The sequence below is a fragment of the Argiope bruennichi genome, chromosome 6, assembly GCF_947563725.1.
Source record: "Argiope bruennichi chromosome 6, qqArgBrue1.1, whole genome shotgun sequence".
Taxonomy (NCBI): domain Eukaryota; kingdom Metazoa; phylum Arthropoda; class Arachnida; order Araneae; family Araneidae; genus Argiope; species Argiope bruennichi.
The window spans coordinates 67,655,053-67,677,272 of record NC_079156.1 but is presented as its reverse complement, the minus strand read 5'-3'; the positions used below and the strand labels follow the sequence as shown (position 1 = coordinate 67,677,272).

Sequence of the window (22,220 nt, the reverse complement as noted above, 5' to 3'; positions counted from 1 at the left end):
TCTGAAAATTTTCAATTTAGAAATTTTTCGTTGGTTTTTCTTTATTTTTACTCTAAATTAAACCATTTGTTATGCGTAAAAATAAAAACATGTCTGCACTTCCCGGTAATGTGTTATATATGTTGAAAGTTGGATTTATCAATTAAAAGTAAGGTGTACTCTCAATTTTTTGAGCCACTGTATATTAATGTAACTCATGATTAAAAAAATGAAGCAATTTTGAAATGAAATAATACAATACTCATTCAAAAAAATATACAAATTTCTATTTGTGAGCAATTGGTCTGTTCTTTTCAATATTTTTAATATCTTAATTCAGGTTATAAAAAATGAGATAGTTGGTGCAATTGGTTGAATGTTCTTGATGTAATACAAAACTTTAATATAAAACAAAAATCTCGAGTCTTTTAAGGATATCTTTATTATGAATTCATCAGCACATAAAATAATACATTCAACTCTTAATCCAAAAGATTTACAAACGTATATGGTTAACGTACATCTATAGCAATTACATTCAGCAACGACTGTTCAAAAGAATGTTCATACGTTCGAAAAACAAAGCATTTGGGAAAATCAACACACTAGAAATTATGTACACTATGTAATAAGTACCATACCTACTGTATCTATAATGATACAATAATCTAGTATCTAAATTTATACTAGATATTTATTCATCAAAATTTGAAATAATGGATGCATAAAATGGATGAATTCGATCTCCATATACAAATCGTAAAAACTCGAAGACCCAAACTTTCAATTTAATTTAATGTGAATCATGCAAGAATTTTTGATCCAGTAAGACACAGAAGCTATAGAATCATACAGAAAAATAACTTTTCATCCCCCTGGACGGCACAAACCACATGAAATAATGAAATATGATCAATGTTACAATGAATTCAGTTTCCAAACAGCTCTTCGCCATACGTGACTATAAAAGGAAGTGTTGTAGAATTCAACAAAAAAGTTTGTACAGTAAAATTCTATTTACAGTTTTTTATCAAGGTATTTTTTAAGAGAGTATGAGTCATTTTTAAAACACATCTGAAATTGTTTCTATAGCTGATGATAGCATCTTTTTATAATGCAAAAAGATTTAAAAAGAATAAAAACAATAAATGGAGACAGTGGCTTCAACAAGGAAAAATGGCGCACAGAGCATAATTTTTTTCACTTTCTACCCTATTTAGTTTAAAAACAGGAAATAAATGCACTAATGTCGTCTCTTAGCGGCTGGCATTGTGAGAATCACTATTAATAATCCTACTTTAAAAAGATATCCAAATTCTGACAATCTTGGTATCATTTGTAAAACCCCACCTGTTAAAATTAATTGATAGTTGCACCATTTTATGATATAAGATGATGACAAAAGAAAAAAAATTACCAAATCCTTTGAAGCGACAACTGAAGGGATAGTGGTTGTTGTTGTTTTATGGTTTTTTTATTGGCCATATTTTCATGCAAACAACTACCTCTTGTTTTTGATTGGGGGTAATGGCACGCAGAGCACAGTATTTTTTCGCTCCTACTCCACGTCATATTTGGTTTAAAAAGAGAAAATAAATCTGTAAAAATATCAGTGATGAAAACTTTTTACAGAATTCATATTAATGACATTTTTTCCTTTTTCCTTAAGTCTTTGCTCTCTCCCCTTATATTTAATTCTCTTAGATTAACGTCTTTGATTAACATAAGGGAACGTTATGAAATGAACACCATGAACTGAAGTATGCCATTGTCGTATTAATCGAGCTAGTTTGAGCAGAAAAATCATATCAGTAACATATAAAATGTTGTATTTACTTTTTCTATATATTTAATTAATGCAAAATACAATTTTTAATCTGTTATTGCTATATAAAGGGTTAAAACTTCGACTGCAAAAGACCTCCTTTATGATTAAAAAGCAATTCTTAAAAAATTTTACTTCTAAAACTTTTTTTTTTCCCTAATCGGGAATTCACAGATCATGAATTGTAAATCAGATGGATTCATATATTTAAAATCCTACCCTCAAAATATACATTTTGATATATTATTCATTTGATAAAATAATAATAAAAGTGGATAAATTTGCTCCATATGTTTCAGTTCATTCTTTAGACTATCTTGTTAAAATTGTATCATCATTTCTTAAACCTTGATCTGGTGTTCAAATTGAAATCCACTTCCAATGACCACGACTGAAGCAACAAAAGAAACTGAAGAAACATGATTTTCTTTTAGGTCGAATACTTAATCTGACACAAATATTTGTTCCCTTGCTTATGTGTACTAGAGTAAATATTAGGTCAAACATGTACTAGAGAGGAATTGACTCCTTAGAGTCTCGTCGTCCAAGGAGTAACTTCCACCAGAGCTCCAGTCTTGGTTTTAGCGGCAGCAACGGAACAACTGCTCTCGAGGGATCGACTTCCTGTAACTGTGACTTTAACGCCATTGCTTGGTGGTTGTGTGGGAGGTTTAGGGGTTTCTTTTGCTGGTGCCTTCTCGACAGGGGGTGTTGGTTTCTCAGGTCTTGGAATTGTTTGACTTTGGAGACCTGGCACTTGACCATTGACTGTAATCTGAAATGAAAGTGATGTATTTATTTAATAATTATATGTAGATTAATATTCTTAAGTTTCAAAACAATTAGATCAATAGAGTTGCTTTAGATGTTTAAAAAATCTTATGTTGTAATTAGTTTCAAACTAGACTTGAAATGGATTCTGGAAGTTGTGGGAATATGACTTTTGATTTACCACAACTTTCAAAGTATTGCTATGAATTAATTTATGTAATTTTTTTAACATAAGGAAATATAAAGCGCAATGGAGAGTAATTACTAAAGCAGTGAAAAAGTATGAGGGAAAACAGTTGTAGTTAATATTGGTATTTTCGACTAAAGCTATCTGATATCTACCTGATAACGATATAAAATTTTAGTTCAATTTATTAGTTTGTGAAAGGATTGGTAAGCAAACAGTTTAATTGAGAAAAAAGTTTTTAAAAGTTTCAAAAAATTGCAGTAATTTCACAATTTAGATTTATTTTATGAAAAGGATCCTCAGAAAAGATATTTCTATGTTTCTAGGGAAAAAATATCGATGAAGAGTCTACCGCTTCATGCACATTTTAATGAAAATTAATAAATGTATTAAATTTTTTCTATTATAATATCGTAAATTTTTATTTAAAAAGGGAAAATGATCTCGAATATAACAATGAAAAAATCCAGTAATCATTCAATTTTGCTTACCTTTTGGCACTCTTTATTATTCTCTACATTTTTGGGAGGTGGTGGGGGAGGTTTTGCTTTGGCCTTAATTAATATTTTAGATGTATCTGTACTTGCTGTCTTCGAACCCTCTTCTTCTTTGGCTTGGCCCTGCAAAATGTTGAATAAAAAAATTATTTAGAAATACAGTATGATAAAGAATTTTCTTGGAATGACTTATGAAAATTATTACTTAATGAATACTGTTTTGAAATATCTGATACTTTATATAATGAAAAAAGCGTAAAAACATGAATATATATAATATAAACAATATTATTTAATGTAAATAATATGAATTTGCTACACTTTTCGCAAAATTAGATAATTATTTATTTGCCTGCATAAATTTTTTAAAATGAATCGCCTCTGGCGACCAGCTGGCTGGACTATCGTTTAATTTAAATAAATCGTTTAGATCTAAGATTTCGCGAAATCGACAAATATTAAGGACTCATTATTTTAATTGTGTTACTTACATTCTGTTTATTACGTAAATCAACCTTTTTAATGAACAGTTGCATAATTTCATGGCGCTATTGAATCTCCCTGGTTCACCTTCCTTTTAAATTTCGCTGTAATGTAACGCCACTTTTTTATGTTGTTGTTTCTTATGGCACTTAACATGGACAAGCCCGCTGTTCGAAGACAGCCGATTTAGGCCTGAGGGGGAGCGCCTTTTGTTTCTAAAGTAGAGCCTTCTAGGGCCAAGAGAACTACTTTAGCTACACACACGTCACAACCCTTTTTACGGGGCGGACTTCATTTACAGATCGTAATTTAGACCTGAATCAGAGAACGATCACCCCTGATCCAGTACCCCCAGTGGTATTACTCTCGACATGGAGGACTTTGTGACTACGACAGATTTTACGCGTGTCAGCCACCAAACACGCGGGAAATCTTGGGGCCGGCGGGGTTTGAACTCACAACCTAAGGGACGCGAATCCAACGCTCTACCTACTTCTCGCTTTTTTATTTGTGTTGTAAACAGAATATTTCTTCTTTGGCTTTCAACGCTGGAAGAAAATCACGCAATTAAATATTTGGTGAAACAATGAAACTGGTTTGAATATGAAAACAACTATATAATCTTCTGTTGAAATTTATTAAATTTTTTAAAATTTTTATTTTTTAAATTGCCGAAACTTAGCAAAAAAACTTTCACGACTCTTAAATTGATATCATTATAAAGACGATTTTTAAAATTTTGAAACGATGTAAAATTTATTTTTTCAGCAATATTTTCAGAAATTATAGTGAGGTAAAATTATTCGCTTAATTTTTAATCAATTAAAATTTTAATTAGAATTCTAAAAAGAAATCGCACCGAAGTGAATATTTCCATTCTAAAAATATGTGCCAAGTTTGGTGTATTTAAATCAAACAAACTAGCTTCAGAGCGTCAATAGTTACACACATACACACTTTCATTTTTAATATTGGTAGAGAATATTAGTAAAAAGTTGGGTCTTTATATTCTGTTCAGTAAAAACGATTTAAAAAAAACAACCAGGATAAAATATGAACGATGAAAACTATTTGAATTTTATTTCAATAATGGCATATATTGTTGTAAATATTTTAACATTTTTTAAATAATAATTAAAAATAAGAAATAAATTATATGGCAAAAAATTGGCATATTGTAAAGATTTTTTTTAAATTTAAAAATGATGTAAAAATTAGCTTTTCCTTGTATTTTTTTTAGCTGACTTCGAAAAACGTCAGAATTTTGCTAAATTTTTAATTAGTTAAAAAATTTTAAAAAATTGCTCCGAAGTGCACTTTTTCAGTTTTTTTACAAAGTTGGATAGTTTAAAGTCAAAAGCCCCATAGAGCGCCAATGCACACTTGCACACATCCATACACACACAAACACAAACAGACATTCATCTTTATTATTAATAAAGATTTAACTTACATTCTCTTCCATAATACCGAGGGAGTGTTGACCAAACATTTTACGATGAGCTTCTCTAAATTCTTCCATTAGCATTTCTAATAAAAAAACATCAAATTAAATTTTAGAGAACAATAAGATTTTTAAAATAATAACTTGTTCAAAATATATGCATGTCTGATTTGTGAAATATATATGTGCGTCTGATTTGTGAAATATACAATATATTTAACAAATTTTGAAACGGTTTTATTTTGATAAAATAAATGTTGAAGTATTGTTAACTAATTTATAAAGCTCTGTAGCATTTTGTAAATAATAATACTTGCCCATATATAGTTATATGAAAATTTCTAAATAAACTATTATTAAATTGCAGAAAACTGTAGCTTTTATAGGTTAAAGTTTGTCTGAAAAGTTTCATATTTAAACATATCTGCTAGAGCCGTTAAAAATGCAAGTATTTCGCATATTCAGAAATTATATTTTACAGTAAAATGAAATGAAAGTAAAATTTGATGAATAAAGGTTGTAACATATTAGTATCTTTAATAAAAATATTGTCTGTACGAAACTGCTTTTCAAAATCCTAGCACAACAAAAAAAGTGTGCATTGTTGATTATTGCAATTATTTGAAAATCGATATTAAACAAAACAATAAATTAATTTGAAAGTTCACGTTTAAAAAATTATAAACTAAAAAAATATAATCATGTGCTTGGTATTAGAGCTCTTCATACATGGAATTTTATATAAATTGAAGTCAAACAAGATAGTTTCATGCTTATAAAATTTCAGTATCCTTTTTATGCATAAATTTTCCGGAATATACCTGAAATGTAAACAAGAGACAGTTTTCATTTCCTTCAAATATAAAGCAGGAAAGATAAATTTATTTTGAAGGGTGGGTGGATTCACTTTTACTCAATAGAAATATTACAAGTGACTTAATTTTTTTTGTTAATATTTCTGCTTTTAGATAACTTTTCTTCATTAAGAAGTCATAAATTAGACTAACATTTTTCTTAAATCGGATTTATATATTAATTCACTGACAGCCAAAAAAAACAAAAAAAACTGATGAACCGGAAACAAATCTATTAAAGATATTTTAGAATATCTTTTAAGATATTTCTTTTATTCGGCCTTCATCAATCGAATGCATCTTCCCCCCCCCCTTTTTTTTGCAGTTTGCAGAAACATGTGAGACACAGGTTTGAAAAAAAATGAGATCCTACAATTTCTTGTGTTCGCTGAATTTTGGAGAATTTTATATTTCAAAGAAATATCAAATGAGAACATCCTTTATCTTCGGAATCTTTATATCCATTTATCAAGATAATTATGATGTTAAAGATTTCCTTGTTTTAATGACAATTGTTTGAAAGAAATAATAAAATTAATAAGACAAAAGTAAATGTTATCAAGCATTATATTTCTGATAAATAATCTACAAATACAAATACTTTTTTTTTACTCTTTGCAGTAAGCATAGATGTAGACTATGCCAGAAATGCAAAGTAAAATAAAATATGCTGTTTACATAATTTAAACGATATTTCAAGATTAATATGAAGCGAAAAAAATAGATGAAAATTGTTCGATTGTGCACTGGGTAAATAAACCACCGAAGGCTTCTCCCAAAACTTCTTAAGTTGGAAGTTGTGGTAGTGCAAAAGTTGCTAATAACACAAGAATATTCTGTTATATAATTTTGATTCTTTCCATGCTTCATCGCTTTCAGTGTGTTTCGACAGTCCTGGATGACAGACTCAAAAATGACCAATCAATTACCGTGCTGAACAATGAATGTGTGAAGTACTTACATTATGAACAGTCAATTAACTAATCACTCATTGTATAGTAGCATATTGAGCAATCAATGTATGGCTCTCGCGTCCATTTTGATATATGTATGTTCTCTACCATCAAAATGTCACATGCTAATTAATAACGATTATTTAGTTTGTTTGCATTCATTTGCATAATCCAACAATTTTCATAGACTTGTTGTTCACATTCTTATTAAATTTTAAAAAATCAGATTCTTTTTCCTTTTTTAATAATTTTGAAATATTCCCTAAATTTTGCGAAAGTGATATATACTTATGGTTTATTATTGCTTATGTTCCTTTATGGATTTCTTAATGCCTAAAGAAAAGGAATTCTTAGGCTACAGTTAGCTTTCATAAGCTGAATGACTCAGAAAAATATAAGGATTGCGAAATTATACAAGATACTTTTTCGTTTAAAATATTTAGCATTTATAATATGAAATAATTTATAACCGAATTTTCATTTAAGTATATTAAAAATTTCTAAATAATAATTGTTTAGTTTTTTAATTATCATTTATTGATGTTTCAGATTAGTATTTATTTTCCAACATATATATATATCACATTCTTATATAATATTGATCCCCACATGATCAATAAAAAGTTAAAGTTAAAATAAAAGTTCCAGTTAAAAAAAATTGACTCTTGCATACTTTTTTTTTAACTGCAGATCTAGATATTTTTAAAGACTATTATATATGAAGTTATCAGTTTTACAAAATATGGCTTTACTCCATGGATCCGTTATGTCACCATTTTTATACATTTGTTGTTCCTTATTTAATATTGTTAAACAGAAAATTAACTATCATTAATGAATAAATATCAAAACAATTATAGTTAAATAATGATAAATTGTTCTGTCTATATTTGATTTATGGTGTAACATTGGATATAAGAATTTTCAATTTGTTAAATATGTGGCTGGGCTAAAGTTACAATGGGATAAATCACTATTACAAAAAAAAGTTTAAAACTGCAAAATGCATAAATTCAATTCAATGGCTTTAATTCCTTTGTTAAATTTAAGTTCAAGAGGTCGTAAAATATTAATATTTTAACACTTTTGTCCTCGAAAAACACAGTATCTACTGTGGTGCATACATTTTTGGAAAATAAAGAATATGGGACCTATACCGTTATAATTTAAATACATCTAAATATCATTTCAATTAAAGTAATTAGTAAATAATTTTATATGAGATTTGTTTCTAAAAGAATAACAACATCTCAATGCTTTAAAGTATGTAATATTTAAAGAATAAGAATTAAAATATAAGCAAAATAAAACTAAATACCATGTTGCATTCGCTTAATTGCATCTTCTTTGCCTTTTTTGCCTTTCAAAACTTCTGGAAAAGGAAAAAAATATTAATAGCTGCACTTTTTTTTTTTTTTTTTTTTTGAAATAACGAAAATTTCTAAAATAATAATCATAATGGAAAAAGTTCTAATTCAGATTTTAATACTAAATTGTTACTATGAAAGAGCAAATTAACATTTAATAAGTTTTCTAAGACTTTTTTCCTCTCAAGAATTTTATAAAGATTATTATTTCTTTTCTATAATAGAAAAAAAATCTAAATTTAAGGTTTTACTTAAAACATAAAATTGAAATTCCAAATAAAATTTCTTTCCAATATAAAAATAAAGTTAAATGAAAAATGAAGTTTTATTTTTCATTTAAGCTTTGAAACTGTAAACTGCAAAAGTCTGGCTTTTAAGTAATTCGGAAATCATGTGATGAAGTTTTAAATTGCCTAATTTTAAAGATAAGAAAGATAATGTTAAAGATATTAAGATTATTATGTTTTAAAGATATTGTTTTTTATTTTTTCGTTTGTTTTAGTAATTCGAATATATGTCACTAGAAGAAAGTAAATATTTTGTTGTTTACAATGGATAATAGAGAAATTTATAGAGAAAAATTCTTGCAATACAAGCTCTCTTTTAGTTTAAATTACTCCCTGCCTTTAATTTATTCCCTGCCTTTAATTCAAAAATAAAAATCTTTCAATGACACATTTAGCAAGCAATGACACATTAGCACAATTTCGAATCAAATATCAGAAATCATGTTTTTGGTTTAAAAATCAAAATGTGATTATCCAAGCACTTTGACACAGTTTTGATTCGCAGTTGTTCAAACAGTATGATTCTCGAGCTTCTCCTCTAAATTCTATATTCTGAACTTATATAGAACAGCATTATTTGATCTACGATGGTATCAAATGCTATGAGTCTACAATCTCTGCTTTTAATTATACTCTCAATTTTGATCTACGATGAAACTAAAGATATGAATTTAAAATTTACACTCAGATTTTATTTTGTTGTTTATTGTGAATTTTGTGACTACATGAAATGATTCAATGTGATTTAACCTTTCTTTTTTTAATATTATATCTCATTTCCACAAGTATAAATTCGAAATTTTCTGAATTTGCATTTCCCTCTATAATTTGAGTCACTGTAGAGTCAAGGCTTTAAACAAAAGATTGGAAATATTAATCTCCATTATTTTTTCGGATGAGAAATCTTTTATTAGCTATGCATTTTTTCATAATATGACATAAAGCTTTGTAAAGTAAGATAAAATATTACGTTATGGTCTCTTGATTATGATATGAATATCAATTATTCTCATTTAATTCCTTGACTTAAGAATGAATTTACCCTTCTAATTTGATGTCGCATTCTATTTGGGACATTTATTATTACTCCATTCTGTATGATAAACAAAGAACACTTAAAATATTGAAGAATTTCCAAGTGATTTTTATATTTTAAATCCTAAATTAATACCTCTGTTTGATTGTAGTTTTAAATACTAAAAATTAAGTAATACTACGTCCTATCCAGACATGTCAAGGGGTTAAAAATGGAAGTCTTAAATAAAGCTTTTTTTTTTTTGACTAACTGGAAAGCTTTTAAACTTCTTATGATAAAACAGGATACATCAAACCTCGTCGGGGATCAAACTTAACTATGAGGGATCTTCTAGCAATGGGCAATACGTCAATCTTGCAAGCTCATTTTTCAAATTTATTGTAAAGGACCAGTATGTTTTTTCCTTAGATTTAAGCAGTCTAGAAGATATATTGCATTTTCTGACAATTATTTAAATCCTGAAGCATGTCCAGTTATTCACATGTAGCCTTGAAACAGTTAATTCATTCAACAATTCAAATTAGCAAATAAATATAACTTTTATTAATGCAAAAATTAAATAAAATTTGAAAATTCATTTTAATTAGGGTATGAAATTGTAATTACAATTACAATTTAAAGAGATAAAAGAATGCACAAATCTACCAACCAGGTTTGTTTGGTTTAATAGATCCATTTCTAGGTTCATCAAAGATTCTGCACTCTTTTGTGTTCATTCTAGCTGCAACTTTCTGCAACTCATTCAAGAAGCTGTTGTCTTTAATAGAGCTGTCCTCTAAAGAAGTCGGCTGAGAGGACGATGATGTGGAGGCGGAAGAGGACTTCTCCAATTCCAACTTCCTTTTTTCTTCTTCCAATCTTCTCTTTTCTTCCTCTAACTTCCTCCTATCCTCCTCGATCATTCTTTTCTCTTCTAGTAGCCAGGCTGGATCATCCTCTATGGGTGGAGATGGGCTCTTTTTTGGAGGGGGAGGTGGCCACCTGCTCTTTTTGGACACCGCTTCGAATGCACTTTCCTCGGAAATGGAATAATCCTTCTCGGAATCACTGGAAACGCTACTTTGGAAGGAGCTGCGCTCGGACTTAGAAGAACAACTGCCGGAGAAATCATGGTCCTTCAGCGTGGCTGAAAGGCTGAAGGAAAAAGAAAGTACAAGTGAGCATGTATGGGATGACTGAGAAGTGATAAATTATAAATATTATATATTAAAGTGTATGTGAAGATGGGCATTTGTGGCTGAAAACAGAAGGATAGGAAAGTTGTAGCAAAGAAATTAAGATAATAGTTTGGTGTAAAAGTAATTTCTGATGTGAGACCAGTTGCTATTTTTTTTCAAGCATTTCATGCCGACATTTGAAAGAAAAAATATCAATTTTTTTTTTTTTAAATGTAGGGAATGTTTTTAAGTTTTTCTTTATTATTGTAAAGGTATTGGTTAACTAAAAATGAGCATTTTGTGAATTCAATATAAAAAATTACAATAGAATTCCTAATATATATAATGAAGCTCATATAAAAAGAATTTCTTTAAATAGAATATAAATTAAGCATTTCAAAATAGTTTACGGAGACAATTTTTAATTCTTTTATGACTAATCGACTTCAATTTATCTTTTGTTCTATGTGTCTTTTATAGCTAATTTCACTAACTTTATTAAAAACATATTATAACACTATATTTACTGCAAATGTGATTGGTTAAAGTATGTTAATATTAAAAAATAGATTCATTTATTTTTGTTTACAAAATGAAAGTGACAATATAAAAAAATAGCAACATTTAATTCAAAATAATTCCTATTTTTTATTTTTCCTGTCACTAGTATGATTTTAATTTAAGTGTATCATATAAGTAATCTGTAAAAGTTAAAGTTACTATCAATTAGAAATCTTTCAAATGCAACTGCTTATTCTATTTGAAGTATAGCCAGCAATTTTTCATAATTTTCCTATAATTTAAAGCATTTTTTTTCATTGTTTTAAATAATAGTGTCTATAAATATTTATTTTAAAATATTTCCATCACTTTTTAAATCATTTATCAAAAGAAATTTTAATGTTTTCACCCATAGCTGCAAGAAAAAAAAAGTAAAGAAAGTCAGAATGTAGCCAATATCTGTAAAATAAGATTAAAAACTTCTTACGAAAATTTTCTAGTTTATAATGTTATACAGAAATATATTAAAAATAAAATTTAGAATGGAAAAATATTTTTTAAAATTTTTACTTTACTTTTAAAAAAAATTTATAAATTTCAACACATTCAATGAAAAAAAACTATAACTCTTAATTATTAAATTTATGTACAACTTTTATTTCAAAATCGCTTAAATTGTTTATATGATTAGTACATTTATTTTCAGTGTGTGGTTGGTGGTGCTGTTACTTCTATACAAAGAACCTGACTTCAGGGTTGGTTTATATTAAATACTATGCTCCTTATATGCTATGTTACTTAATTTTATCTTTGCTATGTTACTTAAACTAATTTTAATAAAATAAAAATGAATGCAGCATCTTGTGATGAAAATCTACACCCAAGCAAAAGGCATGCAAGCAAATAACATGCTAACTAACCAGCGTGCAGTCAGCTAACTACTATGTGCAAAAACATAAAAAAAATTCTCTAACTACTTACAAATGCAACTGAAACTGACGCATCGCAGAGGAACGCTGTGCCTTTTCTAATTGGTTTGTAGACGCTGCCGCATTAATTACTTCGTTTCAATGCTTATCAAAATTTATCTACTCAAGATTGCTCTCAAGAAATAACACACTTACGTAAAAGGATTACAAAAGATAAATATATTATGTTAAATATGTGATGTTATTGATTTGCAGTTGAAAATTTTCAAAAAAAGAAGCCATCATAAATGTATTACATTAAATAAAATGGCTTAAAACAAAACAAAAAAATCAAATTCACAAATTTTTTCTTTGTTTTTTTTATATTAATTTCATAAAAACTGTTAATTTTTTTTAACATTTTTTTTCCTTTGTAGTTTGTTTATAAATATGTTGCTTTATATGCGTTTCTGGGCATATGCTGTGTATTATAAATGATATAAATTTTAATCAAAGAATTTTACTTTGAAATATGAAACTAAATTTTAATTTTAATTTAAAATATAAATAATAATTTGCTTTAAAACTGATTCTGCATTTAAATTATATGTAGATCTTTTATTTTAAGTTATAAAGAACAAAATTAATTCAATAATATATATTGTTTTGTGCTTAAGTTTTTTAGCATATTATTGTTTTATACAGCATATGATCAAATTTATAAAAAACGTATACACTTACAAATTATTTTGAATTAATACTCTCTATGCAATATAAAATTTCCCTCAATATTTATCAATAATAAGTGTCTAAATATAATGGAAATATACAGATATTAGCAAAGTATCTGACTTTCTTGCAATTTTTTCCTCTTTTAATTACGTCGTAGAATTTTTTTTAAAGTCATTTTTTTTTCGGTCTAAAAATCAAACAATTAGGCTAAAAATAAATGATAACACGACTTTTTAATTTTTGGCACAAATATGTTTCCATATAAATCCGAAATTTTAAAATTAATGATTTGCATAAAGTTCGTAAGAATTCGTCTCATTTTTCAGCCAAAATAAACATTTAACAAGTACAAAATACCCATTAGTAATGGTAATCTAATTTAAAAATAAAACTATCGCGAAATAATTTACATTTTTTAGTACATTTTTACATCTAATAGCATCTAAAATAAATTAATTAATGCAAATAAGTTTTTTTAAATTTTTACATAAATATGTTTTCATGGAAATCAAATCAAGTCAATAGATGACTTTTATAAAGTGCTTCAGCATTTCAAAAGAGAATTCTTTAATTTTTTGTTAACCTTTCTAAGACATGTGAGAAGTATGCTTCCCACCAAATTTATCAATCTTTGTATGAAATTATGTAAGTTGGCATAAGTTCTGACAAATTTTTTAGAAAGACAGAAAGATGCTTCAGTTCTTTATCTCACACAAAATGATGTGTCTTGTTTTGTCACTTAATTATTAATTAACCAAATTAAATTTATGTAAGAAGCTAAATGAATTCCTTTTCTTATTCTAATTTCAATCCTAAAAATATTTTAACATAATATGACTAAAAAAAAATGGCCCTTTAAAGGGTTAAGTTGCTTTTAGAACAAAAGTAAAGCGACAAACCTATAGCAAGTTCGGAAAATACGTTTCTAAAAGTGATCTAGTGACATCTAATGTAAATTAAAATTTCAGTAACTTTTTAAAGCTATTCCGACATTTGACTTACAGTTTACAGAAAATGCATGGAGACATTTCAATTTACAATATATTCCTAATCGTAAAAAAAAAAAAAAAAAAAAAAAAAAAAAAAAAACTGATTCAATTATTAAATAATAAACCAAAATTCTGAAGCTTAAAACATTTATTTATGCTCAATCAGAAAATGTATTATGATAATATTAATAATTCTATAATATCCCAGCCGAGTACTCTACATCCAGCAATTGTATGAGTGGAAACCGAAATTATCATAAGCAAACTAAAATTACAGGCAAAACTAGTAATTTAGCACTAAAAAATAAAAGAAAAACTGCATAGCTAATCAGTTCAGTGGACAGTACGGCTTCAGTTAACGGCTTTTGAAGCCAAGTCTACTGATGTGATAATAAATGTTGGTGTCCAGTCCTCAACCAAAATTTTCCGGAATACTTTTTCTTGCGGTGAATTCACAGAAGTAAATTACCCGTCACTCAGACTTCGGGAGGTCGAGATGGTGTCTTCGTTCTTGTTGCCGTTGGAGTGCTGACTTGAGGACCCGTTGTCAAGAAACAGACTGATTCCGGCCCCTTTCTTGACGGTCAAGCGAATGTCTTTAGCTGATTTCATACGAGCTACAGCCTGAAAAAGAAAATAATTACAAATAAAATTTTATTTACACGAATATTTTATTTTTTAAGACTTCAGAGAGGGCTTCAATTTCCAGGGATCGACATCCAATATCGGTGGCAGGCATTTCGTTATTCATTTATCCTATATAGAATATTACAGCCTGAATAACTACAGTATCTAATAAATAAGATTAATTTGTATAATAAAAATAGCAGATATTAAAAAATTATGAGGAAAAGGAAAAAATATAAAAAAATTGCAGAAGACAAAAACTAATCTGCGCAATGAATTATGTTGTCATTAGTGTATTAAAAAAGAAAAAAAAATTTTTTTTTTTATTAAAAATTTTATTTATTTATTATTATTATTTTATTATTTTAATATTTATTAAATTATTATTTATTCAATGCATCATGCCGAAACATATTCGTAAAAGCATAAGGCCTTGATTGCTAAATATTCTAAGAAAATTGAGACTTCATTCTCCAATAACATAATTTCATAAATAATATTATTTTAATTCATTTAATTTTTATTGAATGCTTATGAGTTTTGTTTCTTATCGCATTAATTGTGACTTAAATTCGCAATTTTAAGATTTAATATCGAGTTTTAAATATAATAATTATTAAATTCACTTATAAATATCGATTTATTCCAAAATTTTGATTTTTTTTTCAAAAGCGTATGCATATATTTTCAACTTTCTGATAGTCTAATAAAAGTGAGTTTTATAAATTGTTATTTAAATTATTATTTATTCAATGAGTCATGCCGAAACAAACTTGTAAAGGTATGAAATCATTGATTGTTAAATATACTAAGAAAATTGAGACTTCATTTTCCAATAATTTAATTTCATCAATGATATTATTTCAGTTCATTTAATTTTTATTGAATGCTTAAGATTTTTATTTCTTATTGCGTTCATTGTAACCTAAATTCACAATTTTACAATTTAATATCTATAGCCACAGTTTAGATTTAAAAAACAACAACATATATATTTTCAACTTAAGGGCGTGGTAATGAAAGTGTATTTTATAAATTTTTATCTTAATTATTATCAGTAGTATTTTATGAACAAACTGTAAAACTTCATTGTTCGCCTACAAAAATCTATTAATAATAAGCAAATATAGTTCTAGCAAATCTATTTATAACATATATTTTACGTTTGAAAATCTTCACAATCACATACTGTATTTTTTTTTCTTGAATTTTCAAAGATTTTGCTTTATTAACTAAGAAAAAAAATCTGATTTTAATATGAATGATCCCACTATCAAATGTCAACTATATTGAAAATTTGCGTTTCTTCAAATTCGGTTATCTACATAATCAAGTTTTTATTCACAAACTTTTGTAAAAATTTAATTATTATTTTATTAATAATTACTTAAAGTACTTTTTTCTTTCAGCTGGTAATTAGAACACAATGCAGAAACAAAATTCTTTCAATTAAAAGCTTAGAAATTTGGTATGAAATAAAGTATATCTAAAATGTGAAAAAAACAACATTATAACTCTGTTAAGAATTCAATTAACCAAGTGGTCTTCCGGGGAGGAACCAGCAGCCAATCATGTAAATATTACGTGTTTTCATTGTTGATGTTAATATATTTTCTTTTCCAGCAGAAGCGAATTTGACTCATGTACTATGGGAAGTGTGATTTCGGCTCCCTGCCTAATTTTATGTATAGTTCTCTAAGCCTGCTACTCTATGGCGCAATATAATCTTGAATACTATGGCGTAATCACGAGCCTTTTGTTGTTGATGTTACCAATAAACCACAAAAGACAAATCTGTGTCTTCGAGTCATTTCACCCAGGCAACAATCTTCACTATCAAATAAATTATTGTGTAATCAAGAAAAGCAATAATTTTCAATCCCAGTCTATCCAAGGCAACAGCTAATATTTATAAAGTAACACATGATAAGTCAATGTCAATTATTAATTCTGCCATTAAATTTCAACTACATTAAGAAATCCAATTCCGAAAGTTTCTTTGTAGATCATGGAATTCACCGTACCCGCAATTTCAGCATGTAGATGTCGACTAAAAAAAAGACCTTGCATTTTATTAACATTTCGATGGTACATTAATAGAACAGATCGAATTGTCAAGTCTTCTAGATCTCAAACCATAGCAGTGGATTGTCCAATTAGGCAAATGTTTAGGGTGTTTGAACTGGGGAAGGAAAATAGGCAGGTCGATTAAAAAGTTGTTATTGCCAATAAATAAGTTTGTAAAAAATAAAATACATTTTTATGAATTATAAAATGTTTATCGGTTGCAGCGATTTTACTTGTATCCTCATGTCAGAGAGATTACCCCAGCGAGGGTAATTATCTGCAGAAGGACTGAAGTCACTAATGGAACTAAGCCTAATTAAATGAAAAAAACCTTGAAGAATTACTATCAATAACGCAATAGAAATTTATAAATAATCATGAGTGATTTCATCAACACAAGCCATTATCTTTGGATATGTAATAATAATCCTTCCGACTATAAGAAAAATGAGAGTTCATACTTCGCTGAGTTTCAAGTCATTGAAACTTGTTCCATTCATGTCCAAAATTTGGTCGCCAACTTGCAGACCAGCTTGGTCAGCAAGGCCGCCTTCTTTGACGGTGCACATAAAAATGCCTGGAAGCTCTTCGGGTCCTTTAGCAATGCTGAAAAGAAGAAAAAAAATTATAATTAAATTAATGGTGCCAACTTTTTTTTAATTATGTAATATTTAAGTTAATTATATATTCTTATGGAAATTTATTTATATAAGATTTTTTACTTAATTTATATGAAAGCTTAATATATATAGAAGAATTCTACATAGAGAGTAATAAATCTACAGAAGAATTCGGTAAACTTATAAAAAATGGTAGTGAAAACAAAACAACAACGCATATGTTATAACTCATTAGATGAATTATGGTGAGTGAAGAAATTATTTCTAGGCAGAGAACTTTAGAGAATTTTTATCTCAAAAAGTATTCATTTTAAAAAATACTGAAAACATTAAAAAAAGTTCGAATGTAAACAGAGTTCTTTTGTACTGCTTGTGGAAATTATTTACATAAGAACTTACGCTTAATTTATGAATGTTTAATATATATAGCAGAAAAATTATACAAAGAAAATAATGCATTTATAGAAAAATTCGGAAAATTAATTAAAAATGATAAAAAAAGCAAAACTAATACGCATACGTTATAACTCATTAGATGAATTATATTGAGTGAAGAAATTATTTCTAGGTACTGCGATTTTAGAGAATTATTATCTTAAAAAGTATTTATTTAGAAAGAGATTGAAAACATTGAAAGAATATGAATGCGAACAGAAATCGTCATCTTACCTGCAACCAAGACTTTGATTCCCTGGAACACTTATTTCAACTTTTACTATAATACTGTTTTCAAGAGTAGATCCATTCATACGAGAATGCTGTAAAAAATCATACAATTTAATACACAAAAATAATTTGAAATCATTTTATAGCATGAATGTGAATTTAAAAAATAATAATTTAACATTCTTCTTTAGCTTTAATATTTTAATGTAACGACATGCTGCATTTTGCATGGTATGTATAATCTAGAAGAATGCAAAAACAAAAAAACAAAAAAATAAGAAATTGTTATGTTTGAGATAGACGCTACAACAGAGTGCTTGGATCATTTCTTCACAATCCTGCAATGGGAGCAACTTTGTGAAGAAATGGCTTTTTTAACAGAATGTGATTTAATATTAAATTTTTATATACAGTATTTATAACCAGCGGGAGTGCTCGTCCCACAATTTTCTCGCATACTCTCTAATAAACTTGTACTAAAGAGTGCCCTGCATGACATTGGCGAACAATAGTTACGACATATTAACTTTTGGCGAGAATTTAGCATTTTCCCGGAATCTATCATGTTAACCTTAGCAAGTGTTTTGGCGATTAATCCCTGGCATGCTGCTAATAATCGAATTTGTGCTTTAGACACGTTTTTCTCAATCGATTGAAATAAAAATTTGACACAAAACTGAAATTGTAGTCACAAAATTCCTTACCTAATTTGATAGATTTAAATCATTGCGTTTTTGAATTATCGCTCTTACATGTTTCTGAAGGTACAGACAGACAGACTGTCAATCCCTTGTTGGTTTTGGCTCAAACTTTGAGAGGTGTCTACACTATAGATATTAAATCTGTATACCGAATCTTATCTATCTAGCTTTCTTCGTTTCGTAGCTAACGTTTTAATTTGTATTCAACAGACAGATATCCTCTGAACAGATTTTACTCAAAATTTGATAGAAATCTGTGAGTTTAGTGTAAAGACCGTATACCAAATTTCACACGTCTAGCTCAAAGCCTCTTTAAGTTATCTTTGCCACAAACAGATACACAGACGAACATTTTTCGAACTCAGGGAAGTCTAAAAACATTCTTTAAAATTTCGAGCTCAAATTTATTTGACAATTATTCTACTTTCTCTATACTACGCATACGAGGAATTAAAAACCGTTATGTTTGAGGCAGATGCTGCATCAGAGTGCTTCGGTTATTTCTCCACAATCCTGCAATGAGTGCTTTCCAGGTTGTGAAGAAATGACTATTTTAATATATATTATTTGTGATTTAATAACATTATACAATAGGTATTTTGAAAAAAGAGGGGTAATATTTAAAGTTAAGGCAAAAATATTTGGTCTTTATTTCATTTATTGATGTTCTTTGCCAAGTACTCTATAATTCACGCCAAATGTTAGACGCATGTTGCATACGCAACATTCCATGATAATTTCAGATGATATTGCTTAATTTTTGTGTCCTAATCAATATTTAGATAGGACAAATGCTTGTTTTAACGATGTTTATGTAAAGTTAATGATGTAGCGAATTATTAGAATTATCATTTGAGAATTATGGAATTGAGTTGCCGTTTTCCACCATATGCTTTGATCTTTACTCAATATTGTCATAAAACGCCTACTGTTGAGTAAATGAGGTACAAAAAAAAAACCCTGATAATCGAACACTCAATAAACATGCGCCGGCATCCATTCCAGACTGCAAACTTTTATAACACGCCGATACAAAGTCAATTCCACAGCGTAACAATTGTATCAATTCTGATCACGAATATGCTCCTAAGTAGTTGAACAATTAATGTAATTGTTTAATGAAATATCGTACAATTTATCATTTACTTTTTGAGTAATTCTCAAACATAAAAGAATAAGCCATTTTTTCCCCCCTTAAAATCAATGATTTGCCGACTTCTATAAACAAACAAATTATAAAAGGTAAAAACATGTGAACTTTTTATAATGTATTATTGATATTAATACGAAAAAAGAAAAAAAGTAATGGTATAAAAGCACAAAACTTACAGCTACTTGATCAGAATAGATTAGAGAAGACTGGGGTGGTTCTACAATTTTCCAGGTAACAGGATCTTTGTCTCGCCTAAAAAAGCGCATTCAGTATTAAGTCAACATCCAACATTCAAAATTAAGTCAACAAACATTTAGTTTCAATGAAAATTATTTCGCATATCTGAGATTTAAATTTGAAAACTATATATTTAAAAAAATATTTCATAATTGCAAATAGTTATAAATAAATTCTTTTATTCTGTTAGTTAGTTAGAAACAAACAGAAATACACTCACTCTTTAACTGGAAGAATGCCAACTCCTGAAAAAAGAAAAATAAGATTATTAATTTCAATCAAGTGAAGTCAAAATAAACGTTCATAGTTAGTAGATCAAATAAAACCGCTAAACTATAGTATAGTTGCTATTATTAAGGACATAAAACAATTTTTACGATAAAACTATCCCTTGACATGCTACAATTACTGGTTATTAACCCTTGAATTGAGCCTGATGCAATAATAACTAAGAGAAATATCTATTTAATAACAAGCAAAAAGAATGGATCCATAAATGTTTATAAAAACAGATAATAAAAGCATAATGAGAGACAATTTTATGTTCAGGTTGAAGTCCAATGACTGCTACATTCATTTTATTAATCCTATTACTAGTTTATTATCTCAATGCATGTCCTCCTCGATTTCAGACCTAGTTCTATCCTGACTGATAGATCATAAATCGTATTTTTCAACTCTAATATCATTAAAGTGAATTATTAAAATTTTGCATAAAACACAAAAATTCTGTATGTATATGTAAAATTGGGGAAAATATATAATATGTATGATTGGATTTTATTTTCTATAAACACAAAGATAATCTGCCGACGTCCTGGTATAGGGGTAGCGCATTTTCCCCGTGATCTGGGCGTCCTGGTTCGAACTCCGGTTCGGGCATGGTTGTTCTCCATCTGTGTTCTATCTGTGAGGTGTGTGAATGTGCCCCCCCCCCCCTGTAAAAAGAGGGGGGAGGGCACAGTAGCTATAGTTGCCCTCAGTAGCTATGGCACCCTTAATGCTTAGTAGAATAATGAAGAAAACCGAATATGCATTTTCGACACTCATTCCATACCAAACTAATTTAATGATAAGATCAATTGTCAGATTAAGTTGCTGTTACTACGTTTACACACTTGTGAACGAGCAGATCGACAGACGGTCAATCCAAATTTGAAATACTTTAGATGTTAAATCGCCGGCTCCTGGCTTAGGGTAGGGCGTGTTTCCCGTGATCTGGGCGTCCCTGGTTCGGGCATGTCTGCTCTTCCCCATGTGTTCTATCTGAGAGGAGTGTGAAAGAGCCCCCCTGAAAAAAGGGGTTGAGCACGCAAGTGTGTGAGTGCCATTTTCATATGAGTTCGAAGTCAGACTTCTGCCCTCGGTTGCTCAGGCGTCTTTACCCTCAGAAGCTACTGCACTCCCTTTCCGTGGTAACGCGGACACGAAGTCATCATCAAAAATATGATTTGAAATTACATTTTATTTTGGAAGTTTATTTTTTGTAGTCAACTATCGGAAGTGCGAATAGTCTTATGAGGGATATATTATAAGTCAAAGAGAAGGGTAAAACAAAACCTCTTTATTAAGTCATGGTTGTAAATGTGGGTTTATAAGTCGCAGAGGAATTGTAGAACAAATCCTCTATCGTATGTCAATTTTAGTTTTATTTCTAAAAGAATCCTGCTCTGTCAAATATTAGTGACAACATAAATAACTATTTAATATTGAAATGAATAAAAGTGAATAAGGATGAAGCTAAATGGCGCACTAACAAGAGATACCCTAAAGAAGTTTCATTCTAACTGATTGATAAGAAATTAATTGTAAGTGAATTCTCTCTTTACTAAAACTTTTATATACATATAAATGCTTTTATTTAATAAACAGAAGAAGCAGCTTATCCTCTATGTTTCAAAGTACGAGAATTACTTATGATAAATCATAGAAATTATTTTTTGTAAGAGAGTTTATGCAAATTAAATTAGATGTAGAATAATTGCCTCCAATAAAATTTGTTAGAAATATATGTGAGTTAGAAATCATATGTTCTATTAACTGCTTAAACAAAATAACAGCACCAATTCAAAAAGTTTGAAAATGAAAGAAAACAAAAGCTTATTATGAAATAACATCAGTATTGTTTTTATTCTTATGAATTAGAACTTCTAAAATTTATTCCAGCTAAGATCACTTT

The 22,220-nt window shown here is 28.3% G+C and overlaps 1 protein-coding gene across 1 annotated transcript in view; it reads right to left on the bottom strand.

The window, feature by feature from the left end:
• Positions 1 to 419: 419 nt before the first annotated feature.
• Positions 420 to 22,220, bottom strand: part of LOC129972461 (harmonin-like) — a 120,553-nt gene continuing 98,752 nt past the window's right edge. Inside the window, exons 5-14 of the mRNA XM_056086604.1 lie at positions 20,262 to 20,286; positions 19,981 to 20,056; positions 17,954 to 18,042; positions 17,126 to 17,270; positions 14,440 to 14,594; positions 10,333 to 10,817; positions 8,312 to 8,365; positions 5,196 to 5,272; positions 3,254 to 3,382; positions 420 to 2,579 (exon numbers count right to left, since the gene is read on the bottom strand). Coding sequence (XP_055942579.1) covers positions 2,334 to 2,579; positions 3,254 to 3,382; positions 5,196 to 5,272; positions 8,312 to 8,365; positions 10,333 to 10,817; positions 14,440 to 14,594; positions 17,126 to 17,270; positions 17,954 to 18,042; positions 19,981 to 20,056; positions 20,262 to 20,286 — 1,481 coding nt within the window. The 3' untranslated portion in view covers positions 420 to 2,333. The remainder of the gene's footprint in view (positions 2,580 to 3,253; positions 3,383 to 5,195; positions 5,273 to 8,311; positions 8,366 to 10,332; positions 10,818 to 14,439; positions 14,595 to 17,125; positions 17,271 to 17,953; positions 18,043 to 19,980; positions 20,057 to 20,261; positions 20,287 to 22,220) is intronic.